Source organism: Sapajus apella, unplaced genomic scaffold (genome assembly GCF_009761245.1).
Source record: "Sapajus apella isolate SASKATOON/1434 unplaced genomic scaffold, GSC_monkey_1.0 scaffold94, whole genome shotgun sequence".
Lineage (NCBI taxonomy): Eukaryota > Metazoa > Chordata > Mammalia > Primates > Cebidae > Sapajus > Sapajus apella.
In genome coordinates, this window is record NW_022437034.1 from 4,414,528 (window position 1) to 4,427,867 (window position 13,340).

A 13,340-nucleotide genomic window follows, 5' to 3' on the forward strand; every position below is an offset into this window, starting at 1 on the left:
AAAAAAAAAAACAAAAATCAGGCAGGTGTGGTGGTGCACGCCTGTTGCCCCAGCTACTTGGGAGGATGAGGCATAAGAATCACTGGAGCCTGGGAGGCAGGGGTTGCAGTGAGCCAGTATCATTCCACTGCAGAGTGAGACTCTGTCTCAAAAACATAAAATACATAGAGCACAGTGGCATGTGCCTCTAGTACCAGATACTTGGGAGACTGAGGCAGGAGGGTGGCTCAGGAATTCAAGTACAGCCTGGGCAAAACAGCAAGACCCTGTCTTTTTTTTGAGATGGAATTTCACTCTTGCTGCTCAGGCTGGAGTGCAATGACGTGATCTCGGCTCACTGCAACCTCTGCCTCCCAGGTTCAAGTGATTCTCCTGCCTCAGCCTCCTGAGAAGCTGGGATTACAGGCATGTGCCACTATGCTCAGCTAATTTTGTATTTTTAATAGAGATGGGGTTTCTCCATGTTTGTCAGGCTGATCTTGAACTCCCGACCTCTGGTGATCCGTCTGCCTTGGCCTCCCAAAGTGTTGGGATTACAGGCATGACCCATGGCGCCCAGCCTAAGACCCTGTCTTTAAAAAAGTAAATAAATAAATAAATTTAAAACATTTAAAAGTTTTAAATAAATTTATTTAAAGATAAAAATAAAATGAGTTATCTCTTTGATTTACATCCTGAAGTATTTAAGGATCAAATGACAGCTACAGACAAAATAATAATGACCATGAGTTGGTGATTGTTAAAGCTGGGTAATGGGAACATGTGGGTTCATTCTTTCTATTTTAATGTATATTTAAAATTTAAATAATAAGTTTTCAAAGGTTTTTTTTTTTTCCCCCTTCTCTTTTGTTCTGCTGGGAAAGAGGTTGGGGTGGGTAAAAAAATATCAGAATTTATTCCGTTCTGGACTCCCTGAAGAAAGAAAAAAAAGATCAGAATTTGGGTGCTGACTAGGAAAACTAGGACAAAATATAAGTGGGCGGGACGCCCTCTGCTGGCAATACTTGGTACTTATAGAAAAAAGTTCCGTTTTTATTTTATTTAGTTAGTTAGTTTTGAGACGGAGTCTCACTCTGTCGCCAGGCTGGAGTGCAGTGGTGCGATCTGGCTCACTGCAACCTCCACCTCCCGGGTTCAAGTGATTCTCCTCCCTTAGTCTCCCGAGTAGCTGGAACTACAGGCGTGCGCCACCACGCCCAGCTAATTTTTGTATTTTTAGTAGAGATGGGGTTTCACCATGTTGGCAGGATGGTCTCGATCTCTTGACCTTGTTATCCGCCTGCCTCGGCCTCCCAAAGTAGAGATGGCCTCCCAAAGTAGGGACATGGTGAAACCTTGTCTCCACAAAAAACACAAAAATTAGGCAAGTGTGGTGGTGCATGTCTGTAGCCCCAGCTACTCGGGAGGATGACGTAGGAGAATCACTTAAGCCTGGGAGGCTGGGGTTGCAGTGAACCAAGATTGCTCCATTGCAGTCCAGTCTGGGCAACAGAGTGAAACTCTGTCTCAAAAAAATTAAATAAAGCACAGTGGCATGTGCCTGTAGTACCGGATACTTGGGAGACTGAGGCAGGAGGATGGCTTGAGCCCAGGAGTTCAAGTCCAGCGTGGGCAAAATAGTAAGACCCTATCTTTTTTTTTTTCTTTTTGAGATGGAATTTCACTCTTGTTGCCCAGGCTGGAGTGCAATGGCGCAATCTCGGCTCACCGCAACCTCTGCCTCCCAGGTTCAAGCGATTCTCCTGCCTCGGCCTCCCAAAGTGCTGGGATTACAGGTGTAAGCCACCGCACCCTACCTCAAGTCCCATTTTTAATGCAGTGTTACCTACTTTGCTTCCTACACAATTGTTCACTGACTTCTCTTTAAATTGTTTCTGTGTATGATTTCTCAAAAAGTATAGCTATGGTCTAGTAGAGGCATACGTACTTAAAATATGAGAAATATATATGTGTATGAATGGAATTTTATTTTCCAAAGATCCACAAGGAATTTAATGGTGATTACTTCTGGGAAGCCAGAGCAGTAGAACCCTAGGTTTTGTTTGAAATCTTTTGGAAGTTGAACTCTTCGATAGTACTTTCGTTCTCAAGAAAAGGAAGTCACAAGAGAAAAGAAAACTGTAATCCCAGCACTTTGGGAAGCCAAGGAAGGTGGATCACCTGAGGTCAGGGGTTCGAGACCAGCCTGGTCAACATGGTGAAACCCCATCTCTACTAAATATACAAAATTAGCTAGGTGTGGTGGTGCATGCCTGTAATCCTAACTAGTCACGAGGCTGAAGCAGGAGAATCACTTGAACCTGTGAGGCAGAGGTTGCAGTGAGCCATGATCACACCACTGCATTCCATCCTGGGTGACAAAGCTAGACTACATCTCAAAAAAAGAAAAGAAAAGAAAAGAAAGCACAGATACTATTAAAAATCTGTCCCAAATCTGTACAATTTCCAGCAGACTAGGAGAAAAATAAATCACTAAACAGATAAAAATGTAGTCGCTTTATTTCAGTAATAGAATTCCTTTAGAATAATTAAAATAATTACAATACCTTGCTACTAACTCCGGAAATTCCTTTGTAATCTGCTTTATGACATAAACAATAAACCATTCATCCTCAATATTATCCCCAAACTTTGTCATGCCAAACATATGAGCAGGAACACCTCCTAAAAACAAGAGAAAAGCAACCATGTAACCAGATAAATTTGTTACTGCAAATAAAATGCACATAATCATTCAATTGAGTAAACATTCATTGACTGACTGCTCTAAGTACTAGGGAGCCAGGGTTGCAATCCTGAACAAGAAGCCTACTCCTGAGGAGCTCAGGGTAAAACCAGATAAACAAATGATCTCAAAACAAGACAAAGAACTCTAGAACAGGGGTATGCAGTAAGGGCTATGTGAGTATAAAGGAGATATCTGTGCTATGTTTGTCCAGAAAAATGGAAAAGTATGTGCAAAGGCACAGAGGCATAGTGTATAAAGTATGTACGTATAGAGTATTCTGGGAATACCAGAACGCTAGATTTGGATGGACCAAATTTGGATAGAGATGGAACATGTGCACTATTCACAAATACATGGAAACTAAACAACACACTCTTGGAAGAAATCACAGGGAGATTAGAAAATATCTTGGGACAAATGAAAATGAACACACATCATATCAAAACTTAAGGGATTCAGGGAAAGCAGTGCTAAGGAGGAAGTTTGTAGTTGTGAAAGATCTGAAATCAACAACCTATACCCTAAAGAATTAGGGAAAAAAACAAAACTAAACAAAACTAAACTAAACCCAAACCTAGCATAAGGAAGTAAATAATAAACATTACAGCAGAGATAAATGAAATAGAGACCAGAAAAACAAAACAACTGATTCGTTTTTTTTTTTTAAAGATTGACAAACTATTAACTTGATTAACCAGGAATAAGAGCGAATACTCAAATAACTAAAATCGGAAATGAAAGAGGGGACAATACAACCTATGTCACAGAAATAAGAAGGATAAGATAATTCTATGAACGATGGCATGCCAATAAATTTGATAATGTAGAAGAAATGGACAAATTCCTAAAAACACACGACCTATCAAGACTGGATCATGAGAAACAGAAAAATCTGAACAGATCTATAACTAGTAAGGAGATTGAATAAATAATCCAAAAGCTCCTAGTAAAGAAAAGCTGGCTTCACTGGGGAAATCTACCAAACATTTAAAGAATTTGACACCAATCCTCGTCAAAATCTTCCAAAAAAATGAAGGGGAGGGAATTCCCAAATTCCTTCTGAGGCCAGCATGACCCTAATATCAAAACCAAAGACAATATCAGAAAACTGTAGACCAATATCCCTGATGAATGTCAATGCAGAAATCCTTAACAAAATATCAGCAATCTGAATTCAGCAGCACATTAAATAGATGGTTAACCACGGCCAAGCGGGATTTATTCCTGGGATGCAAGGATGGTTCAATACCTGAAAATCAATGTACAGTAACATCCCACATTAACAGAATGAAGGTCAAACAAGTACATTACAGAGTGTCTCAAGAACTGCCATGGCAAACAACAGGAAGAACAGCCCAATCAACCCCTCTTCTCCCCACCCCAGATCTCAAGTTTCTTCAACTAGAAAACTCCAATTAAAGTATCTATTTTTGTCTATATTAGACTTCAATTTAAACTTCATCCTGAAGCAATGGGAACTATTGAAGGATATTAAGCAGGAGAGTGACACAATCAAATTTGTGTTTTACAAAGGTAACTGGCAACAGTGTGAGGAACTACAAAGACTGGAAACAGAGAGGTAAGTTAGGAGGTTATTGTTGTTTTCCAGATGTAGAGATAAAGAGGGCCTACGCTGAAGCCAAACAGATGTGGAAAAGGGGTCATATTTTCGAAGCATTAAGGATTTAGCATCTGACCAAACATGGTGAAGTGAGGAACTGATTATGATTCTGAATTATTGACTAGCTTGGATAACTGGGTGGATGGCAATGCCATTAAACAAGATAAGAAAACATAGGATAAAAATGGCTTTCTAGAGAACAGATAAAGGGTTGGTTTTGGATGTGCTGCACCAGCGTGACAGTGTTCTTGCCAATAAATATCATATGTATTTCAATGAATAAGAGTTCAACAAAATTAACAGTAGAGAAGATATGTAGCAATGCTAGCCAAAAAATAGCAGATAAGCACTAAACTGAGAGTATCACAGTGATGTACACTTGTTATGTATACATGGGGGGTATCTTGTGATGGCATCACAAGATGCCAGGCTCCTGATCCCAAATAAGACCTCACAGAAGTCACAGTGTGAGTAGAGCCTTGGTCACCTACCCATGATTAATTTTCATAAAACCATAAGAAATGATAGGACTGTAGTGTGACCAGTTTCCCACCAGGCTACTTAAGGGTGTATGTCTGCTGCTTAAAGTTTGAAGGCCATCTGGCAAGCCAAAGCCATGGTGCCCAACAGAGGAGCAGGTCCTGAGAACACAAACATCTCAGGGCATAGCTGGGAACATACCAAGGAAAACAGTGTCTGCATATACACAGTAGGCAAAGAGCCAAAAAATTAGCTGACAAGCAGCTTAGAGACGGAAGGTAGGGCCGATTTCTAGAGCTGTCCTGCTGCTGCCCAGGAGTGTCCTGTATGTAAGTCCTAATAAACTCATCTACTTGCCAAGATAGACCTGTCTGAGTCATTCTTTGGTCTTTCAGCTCCCTCCTAGTTTGGGGGAACATTTTTCTGTATAATCCTGGGTTCTTCTTGTAATAGGGCAGAGTGTCATATTTTGCCAGAGGTCAGATCTCAAGCATCAACAACACAGGAGAGCAATGAAGAAACCTCAAAATGCTCCTGAGTGGCAAATAATAGTCATAAAGCCCAATTATTTATCTTTATAAGCCCAGCAGAGACACTCAGATCCTCACCAAAACAGCTATATGAAACAAGGCAGCCTACTAAACACATTAACAAAATAAGGAATACTGAGTAACACCAAAAGGAATGAGAATTAAAGCCAGATGCCTGATACTGTTTAGTATACTTAGATACATTATGGCATAGTATAGTAACGAAAGTTCAAAAGAATAGCCATGAGTTTAATAATGTTTAGTGTATGATAATTCCTAAGGCAAATTTAGAAAGCTTTAATTACTTTTGTTTTTTTAAAGAGCTTTAAGTTTAAGGCTAACTGAATATAGACAAGTATCACTTATCTAACAAGTTTAGTGTATTAATCTCTTCCTGACAGTACTGAATGAAGTGTGGACTATTACACATCACTGCTGTCAGGATAACATTAAAAGTCACATTAATCAAAACAAGTAAAAGAGCCTTACCTTTCCCAGGTTTATATTTGAGATTGAAAGGCTGATTCTGCCAGATGTAGGAGACCAGCATAGGTGCAAACTGGGTCATTATTCTCTCAATATACTTCTGAAGAACCTCTTTGTGTTTTTCTGGGTCCCTTGATTCATCTGGTATCAGGAACAGGTGGTACTCCACAGTGTCTTCCACCATAGCAAGCTTCACAGATTCTTCCATTCTTCTTTGAAAACTACATTTAAAGTTCCAAAATACAAACCACATAGAACAATGCAGAAGTAACATCACATTCTCTGAACTCTTTTTTAGAGGACTCTATGAACATTGTTTTCTAAAATTTAGTTAGGCCAGGCACAGTGGTTCATGCATGTAATCCTAGCACTCTGGGAGGCCGAGGGGAAGCAGATCACTGGAGGTCAGGAGTTTTGAGACCAGCCTGGCCAACACAGTGAAACCCTGTCTCTACTAAAAATGCAAAAAATTAGCTGGGTGTGGTGGCAAATGCCTATGATCCCAGCTACTCGGGAGGCTGAGGCAGGAGAATCACTTGAACCTAGGAGGCAGAGGTTGCAGTGAACCGAGATCATGCCGCTGCCCTCCAGCCTGCGCATCAGAGAAAGACTCCATGTCAAAAAAATAAAAATAAAAAAAATAAGATTTAGTTAGGCACATACCATCATCATGGTTTTTGCCTTGACCATGACACCACCTACAGTAATATTTATTTAATTTTTTAAAACTTTATTATTTTTTGAGACAGAGTTTTGCTCTTGTTGCCCAGGCTGGAGTGCAAATGGCTCCATCTCGGCTCACTGCAGCCTCTGCCTCCCGGGCTCAAGCAATTCTCCTGCCTCAGCCTCCCAAGTAGCTGTGATTGCAGGCATATGCCACCACGTCCAACTAATTTTTGTTAGAGACAGGTTTCATCATGTTGGCCAGGCTGGTCTTGAACTCCTGACCTCAAGTGATCCGCCTGCCTCGGCCTCCCAAAGTGCTGTGATTATAGGCATGAGTCTCCTCGCCCGGTCAACTTTATTTATTTATTGAGCTAGGGTGATTAGAGGCATAAGCCACTGTGCCCGGCCAACTTTATTTATTTATTTATTGAGACAGGGTCTTTCTCTGTTACCCAGGCTGGAGTGCAGTGGCATGATCACAGCTCACTGCAACCTCTACTGCTTGGACTCAGCCATCCTCCCACCTCAGCTTCCCAAGTAGCTGGGACCACAGGCACGTGCCACCACGTCCAGCTAATTTTTTTTGTATTTTTAGTAGGGGCAAAGTGTTGCCAGTTGCCCAGGCTGGTCCTGAACTCCTGAGCTCAAGTAGTCCTGCCTTGGTCTCCCAAAGTGCTGGGATTACAGGCATGAGTCACCGTACCTGGTCTAACATTATTAATGACCCTTTACACTTAAAACTTTATCTTTAAAATTATGTTCAAAGGAAACCTTGATATAATACAGTGAATAGAAACCCATATCACATTCCCCAATTAATAAGTATGTAAGAATAACATCTTTATTTTTTATAGTTTTCCTGTTTTGCAAATGAACAATGAAATTTTCAATGTTTGCCCTTGTACTAGGAGTGGTATGTGTAACATACTTCAAGAGACACTGCACTGACATCCCCTGTTTACATGCCATCAAAACCCCCAGTTCTGCCACTAATTAGCTGTGCCACTGTAGACACTTCACTTTCTTTTTCTGGGTTTTTTTTCTTTAATTTAGGATAAGTTATCTACCATCTCTAAAATCTCTCCCTGCTTTAAAATTTTGTTCAACTCTAAAGAATAATCTCTTTTGCTCTGCAGAATGTAATCCCTTCTCTTTTATGAACATTGCATAGTGTAGAGGAATTCAGAACTACAAAACATTCGTGTCCTGTCATCTTACCTCTGCCCTAAATTTGCCCCTTTTTCAAATCTCATGGGATGGTAGATATATCTTTCTTTTCTTTTTTTTTTTAATTTTTAAGGGGAAAAAGTAGGTGTATATATTTATGGGTACATGAGGTATTTTGAAACATGTATATAATGTATAACAATCACATCAGGGTAAATGAGATATCCATCATCTTAAGCATTTATCCATTGTGTTACAATCTAATTATACACTTTTATTTTCATTAAAAAAACGTTTATAGCCAGGATATGCTCTCATCAGAACTTTTAGTTATTTTTAAATGTACAATTAAATTATTTACTGTAGTCACCCTGTTGTGCTACTAAATACTAGTTTTCATTCACTCTATTTTTTTGTGCCCCTTAACCATATCACTCCCCCACCAGCCCTCTGCAACCCTTCCCAGTCTGGTAACCATCCTTCTACCTGCTATCTCCATGAGTTCAACTGATTTAATTTTTAGCTCCTATAAATTAATGAGGACATTTAAAGTTTATCTTTCTGTGCCAGGCTTATTTCACTTAACATAATGATCTCCAGTTCCATCCATGTTGTTACAAATGACAGAATCTCATTTTGTTTACGGCTGAAAAGTACTCCATTGTGTGTGTGTACCACATTTTCTTCATTCGCTTACTTGTTGATAGACACTTAGGTTGCTTCCAAATCTTGGCTATTGTGAACAGTGCTGCAATAAACATGGGAGTGCAGATATCTCTTTGATATACTGATTTCCTTTCTTTTGGGTAAATACCAAGCAATGGGATTCCTGGATCGTATAGTAGCTCTATTCTTAGTTTCTTGAGGAATCTCCAAAATTGTTCTCCATAGTGACTGCACTAATTTACATTCCCACCAACAGTGTTTTCTCCAAATCCTAGTCAGCACTTGTTATTATCTGTCTTACAGAACAGCCATTTTCACTGGGGTGAGATGCTGTCTTATTATAGTTTTCATTTGCATTTCTCTGATGATCAAAGACATGAGCACCTTTTCATAAACCTGTCTGCCATTTTTTTTTTTTTTTTTTTTTGAGACGGAGTTTCACTCATGTCACCCAGGCTGGAGTGCAATGGCATGATCTCGGCTCACCGCAACCTCCGCCTCCAGGGTTCAGGCAATTCTCCTGCCTCAGCACCCCGAGTAGCTAGGATTACAGGCACGCGCCACCATGCCCAGCTAATTTTTTGTATTTTTAGTAGAGACGAGGTTTCACCATGTTGACCAGGATGGTCTCGATCTCTTGACCTCGTGATCCACCCACCTTGGCCTCCCAAAGTGCTGGGATTACAGGCTTCAGCCACTGCGCCCGGCCTCTGCCATTTTTATGTCTTCTTTGAGAAATGTCTATTCAGAGTTTTTGTCCAATTTTTAATCAGATTATTAGATTGCTTCCTAGAGCTGTTTGAGCTCCTTATATATTTTGGTTATTAATCTCTTGTCAGACGGGTAGTTTGCAAATATTTGCTCCCATTCTGTGTGTTGTCTCTTCACTTTGTTGATTGTTTCCTTTGCTGTGCAGAAGCTTTTTAACTTGATGTGCTCCCATTTGGTCATTTTTGCTTTGGCTATCTCTATTTGTGGGGTATTACTCAAGAAATCTTTGCCCAATCCAATGTCCTGGAGAGTTTCCCCAATATTTCCTTTTAGTAGTTTCATAGTTTGAGGGCTTAGATATGTCTTTAATTCATTTTAATTTGATTTTTGTATACAGTGAGAGATAGTGGGTCTGGTTTCATTCTTCTGCATATGGGTATCAGTTCTCCCAGTAACATTTATTGAAGAGACTATCTTTTCCCCAGGGTATGTTCTTGGCACCTTTGTGGAAAATGAATTCACTGTATTCACTGTAGACATATGGATTTGTTTCTGGGTTCTCTATTCTGTTCCATTGGTCTATATGTCTGTTTTTATGCCAGTGCCATGCTGTTTTGGGTACTATGGCTCCATAGTATAATCTGAAGTCAGGTAATGTGATTCTTCCAGTATTTCCCCCCCCCCCCCACCGCCCCGAGGATAGCTTTGGCTATTTTGGTTATTTTGTGGTTCCATATAAATTTTAGGATTGGGCCAGGCATGGCGGCTCATGCCTGTAATCCCAGCGCTTTGGGAGGCTGAGGCAGGCAGATCACCTGCAGTCAGCAGTTTGAGAACAGCCTGACCAACATGGAGAAACCCCGTCCCTACTAAAAAAAAAAAAAAAGTACAAAATTAGCCAGATGTGGCAGCGCATGCCTGTAATCCCAGCTACCTGGGAGGCTGAGGCAGGAGAACTGCTTGAACCCAGCAGGCGGAGGTTGCGGTGAGCTAAGATCGTGCTATAGCACTCCAGCCTGGTCAACAAGAGTGAAAGGCCCTCTCAAAAAAAAAAAAAAAAAAAAAAAAAAATAGGATCATTTTTTTCTATGACTGTGAAGAATGTCATTGGTATTTTGATGGAATGTCATTGGTACTTTGAAGAATGTCATTGGTATTTCTCTTAATTTTCTAAGGGCTTTCCTTACAAATAAGAGCACTAGTTTATTCTTGCTTCCAGGCGATGCTCGGTAAAGGAAGGAACTGCGCTGGATGGACCACCCTAACACAATGATTCCAATCTTGCCCCTACTCAGGTTTCTATGGGAGGAATGTGCTTCTTCTAACCAGACACCCACTCACCACAGTCTGACCAAATCATCATTTTGCCTTTCAACCCAGAGGGACAGACAGTAATTCTACCCACCCACCCTATAACTCCAAGCACACCTCATGATGCAGAATTTGATGTCAGAAATAGAAGGGACTCTACGATCACTCAGGCGAATGCCTTACTGTACATATGAGAAAACCCGGAGCACAGATAGAGGAGCGACCACTCAGCAGGGGCTTGATTTGGAGTCTAGTGCTCTTTACTCAGTCTACGCTCCCTCCTGCCGTCTAACAAAATGAAGCCAATTACTCTTACGGTTCTAGGGCAGCTCCTGCGTGTCTCTGCTGTGGCACCTTTCTTTTGCCGCCTTTCCGACTGAGAGAGCTGATCGAGAGCTGCCACCGGCCGCCGAAGCCTGGATCAGGCTCTGTCCCGACGTCCAACCGCGACCTGGGGCCAGCGGAAATCCTGGGAGAGTTTGAAGCCCGCTCAGTCCCCGGAAGCTTGGGTGTTGTCATTGCTGTGCGTCGGCGGGTGCCCGAGTGCCTTCGTCACTTCCGCTCTTGCGGGAGAGCAGGGAGGTCGGAGGACTGGAGAGGTGGGGACCCTGGGGAGGTGGCGGATCGGAGTCTAGGCGACGGGGCGAGACGGGGCCGGTAGGTGGTGGGAGGGGGCCGGGCCGGAGCCGGCGGGAGGGCCAGGCCCGGAGGCCCCCACCCTGGCGTGCCCGCCCCGGCCGCGGCTGAGGAGGAGGAGGAGGAGGAGGATGATCTCCAGATACACTCGGAAGGCGGTGCCACAGAGCTTGGAGCTGTGAGTGGACTGCTCAGCCACCCCAGCCGGGGCGGGCCGCGGGCGCTCTGGGGACCCTCCTTTACCAGTCCTTCGCTCCTTTCCTTTCCTAGGGCTGGGGAGAGATTTTTCTTCGGAATTCCCTCCTCTCAGCCCTCCTGGATGCTGTCCCTTCTTCCTCCATCTCCAGCTGAGGGCGTGTCGCCCTCGGTCTGTAATTCCTGAACTCAAGCACTGGGTCTCCTGAATCATTTGTAGTTTCCGCAGTGCTTCAGGTCCCATTGCCAATGGCCATGGTCAGCTCGAGAAGTTATTAATAGCTGAGTGCTCCAGTAAAGTGCTCACTTGGCACGGTGCAAAGCTATTTACGTGCATTTGCTTACTTAATCCTATCAACAAGGATATCAGATTAGGACTATTATATTGCATATTTTACAGATAAAGATCCCTGATTTAAAGACTAAGCATGCCAAAGATCACCCAGCTTGAAGGTGGTAGATCTAAGAGGTAAAAACCTGATGTCAATCTGATTCTGAAGCCTGTGGTCATAACCATCACGCATACTGCCTCACCACCTTTGCAATTAAGCACCAGAATCCATAAAGATCAGTTTTGTTTTTGAGACTTTAGAGAGCAAATATTTCTGACTTAAAAGATCCACCTCCTACCCTGACTGAAGTGTTGTATAATAATTTAGAAAGCAATGAGTATCATATATTTATTAATGCTTTACACTTCCAAAAGGGCTTTCACTTTTTTTTGAAACAGGGTCTCGCTATGTTTGTCCAGGCTGGAAGGCAATGGTGCAATCCTTGCTCACTGCAGCTTCCACCCGTGGGCTCAGGTGATCTTCACAATGTAGCCTCCCAAGTAGCTGGGACTGCAGGTGCATGCCACCACAACTGGCTAATTAAAAAAAAAATTTTTTTTTTTTTTGGTAGAGACAGAGTATCACTATGTTGCCCAGGCTGGTCTCAAACTCCTGTACTCAAGCAATTCTCCCACCTCAGCCTTCCAAAGTGCTGGTGTGAGCCACCATGCCCAGCCCACTTCACTTTTTGATCTTAACAACTCTGTAAAATGGGCATGATTATCTTCAGTCTTTCAGAAGATGAAATTATATCAGAAATGTTACACATTTTAAGAATCTATAGCCAAAAAAGTCAGGAGTTGAGCTTGGCCTTTAACCCCAAATTCCAATTTTTTTTCCTTCATTGAGCTATGTAATTTTAGCAACCATAATTTATTAATTAAATATTAACTATACATAATAATTGCAAGCATGATATTTTGAGTCATTCTTGGGTTTCTGGCTAGGCTGTCTTCTAGTCATGTGACTTTTAGGCAAATTACTACATCACTGAGGCTTCATTTTTGTAATATAGGAATAAGACCTTACCTAAAAGCTTATTTAAAATTATAGTGTGGGCCAGGTGCTGTGGCCCACGCCTGTAATCCTAGCACTTTGGGAGGCCAAGGTGGGCGGATTGCCTGAGCTCAGGGGTTCAAGACCAGCCTGGCAACAATGGTGAAACCCTGTCTTTATTAAAAATGCAAAAAAACTTAGCTGGGCATGGTGGCACACACCTGTAATCTCAGCTACTTGGGAGGCCGAGGCATGAGAATTGCTTGAACCAGGGAGGCAAAGGTTGCAGTGAGCCAAGATCATGCCACTGCACTCCAGTCTGGGCAACAGAGCAAGACTCTGTCTCAAAAAAATTTAAAAAAGGGGCCGGGCATGGTGGCTCATGCTTGTAATACCAGCACTTTGGGAGGCCGAGGCAGGCAGATCATGAGGTCAAGAGATTGAGACCATCCTGGCCAACATGGTGAAACCTCGTCTGTACTAAAAAAAATACAAAAATTAGCTGGGCGTGATGGCACACCTGTAGTCCCAGCTACTTGGAAGGCTGAGGTAGGAGAATTGCTTGAACCCAGGAGGCGGAGGTTGCAGTGAGCCAAGATTGCACCACTGCACTCCAGCCTGGCAACTGGTGACAGAGCGAGACTCTGTCTCAAAAATAAATAAATAAATAAATAAAAATAAAACGATGATGTGGGGTTTGACACATAAACCTCCTCAATAAATGGTATTTTCCTTGTCCCTTCTCACTTTTACTTGGGATACAATAGGCATACAAAGAAAGTAAGTCTAAAATCTCTCTTTGCCTTTTAGAAGCT

At 42.1% G+C, this 13,340-nt stretch overlaps 2 protein-coding genes across 9 annotated transcripts in view; one reads left to right on the forward strand and one right to left on the reverse strand.

Annotated features, from left to right (window-relative positions):
* ECD (ecdysoneless cell cycle regulator) overlaps window positions 1–10,975 on the reverse strand; it is a 32,974-nt gene extending 21,999 nt beyond the window's left edge. Inside the window, exons 1-3 of one of the 2 annotated variants that reach the window (XM_032256345.1) lie at window positions 10,683–10,975; window positions 5,849–6,066; window positions 2,547–2,664 (exon numbers count right to left, since the gene is read on the reverse strand). In XM_032256345.1, the coding sequence (XP_032112236.1) occupies window positions 2,547–2,664; window positions 5,849–6,066; window positions 10,683–10,885 (539 nt within the window). In that variant the 5' untranslated portion in view covers window positions 10,886–10,975. Of the gene's footprint in view, window positions 1–2,546; window positions 2,665–5,848; window positions 6,067–10,483; window positions 10,654–10,682 lie in introns of those variants that run through there. The other variant, XM_032256346.1, reaches the window with a different exon arrangement.
* The window catches only part of FAM149B1 (family with sequence similarity 149 member B1), a 57,935-nt gene continuing 55,515 nt past the window's right edge, over window positions 10,921–13,340 (forward strand). For 3 of the 7 annotated variants that reach the window (XM_032256348.1, XM_032256349.1, XM_032256352.1), the window contains exon 1: window positions 10,968–11,180. In XM_032256348.1, coding sequence (XP_032112239.1) covers window positions 11,134–11,180 — 47 coding nt within the window. In that variant the 5' untranslated portion in view covers window positions 10,968–11,133. Of the gene's footprint in view, window positions 11,181–11,277; window positions 11,370–13,340 lie in introns of those variants that run through there. The other 4 variants (XM_032256351.1, XM_032256347.1, XM_032256353.1 and 1 more) reach the window with 4 other exon arrangements.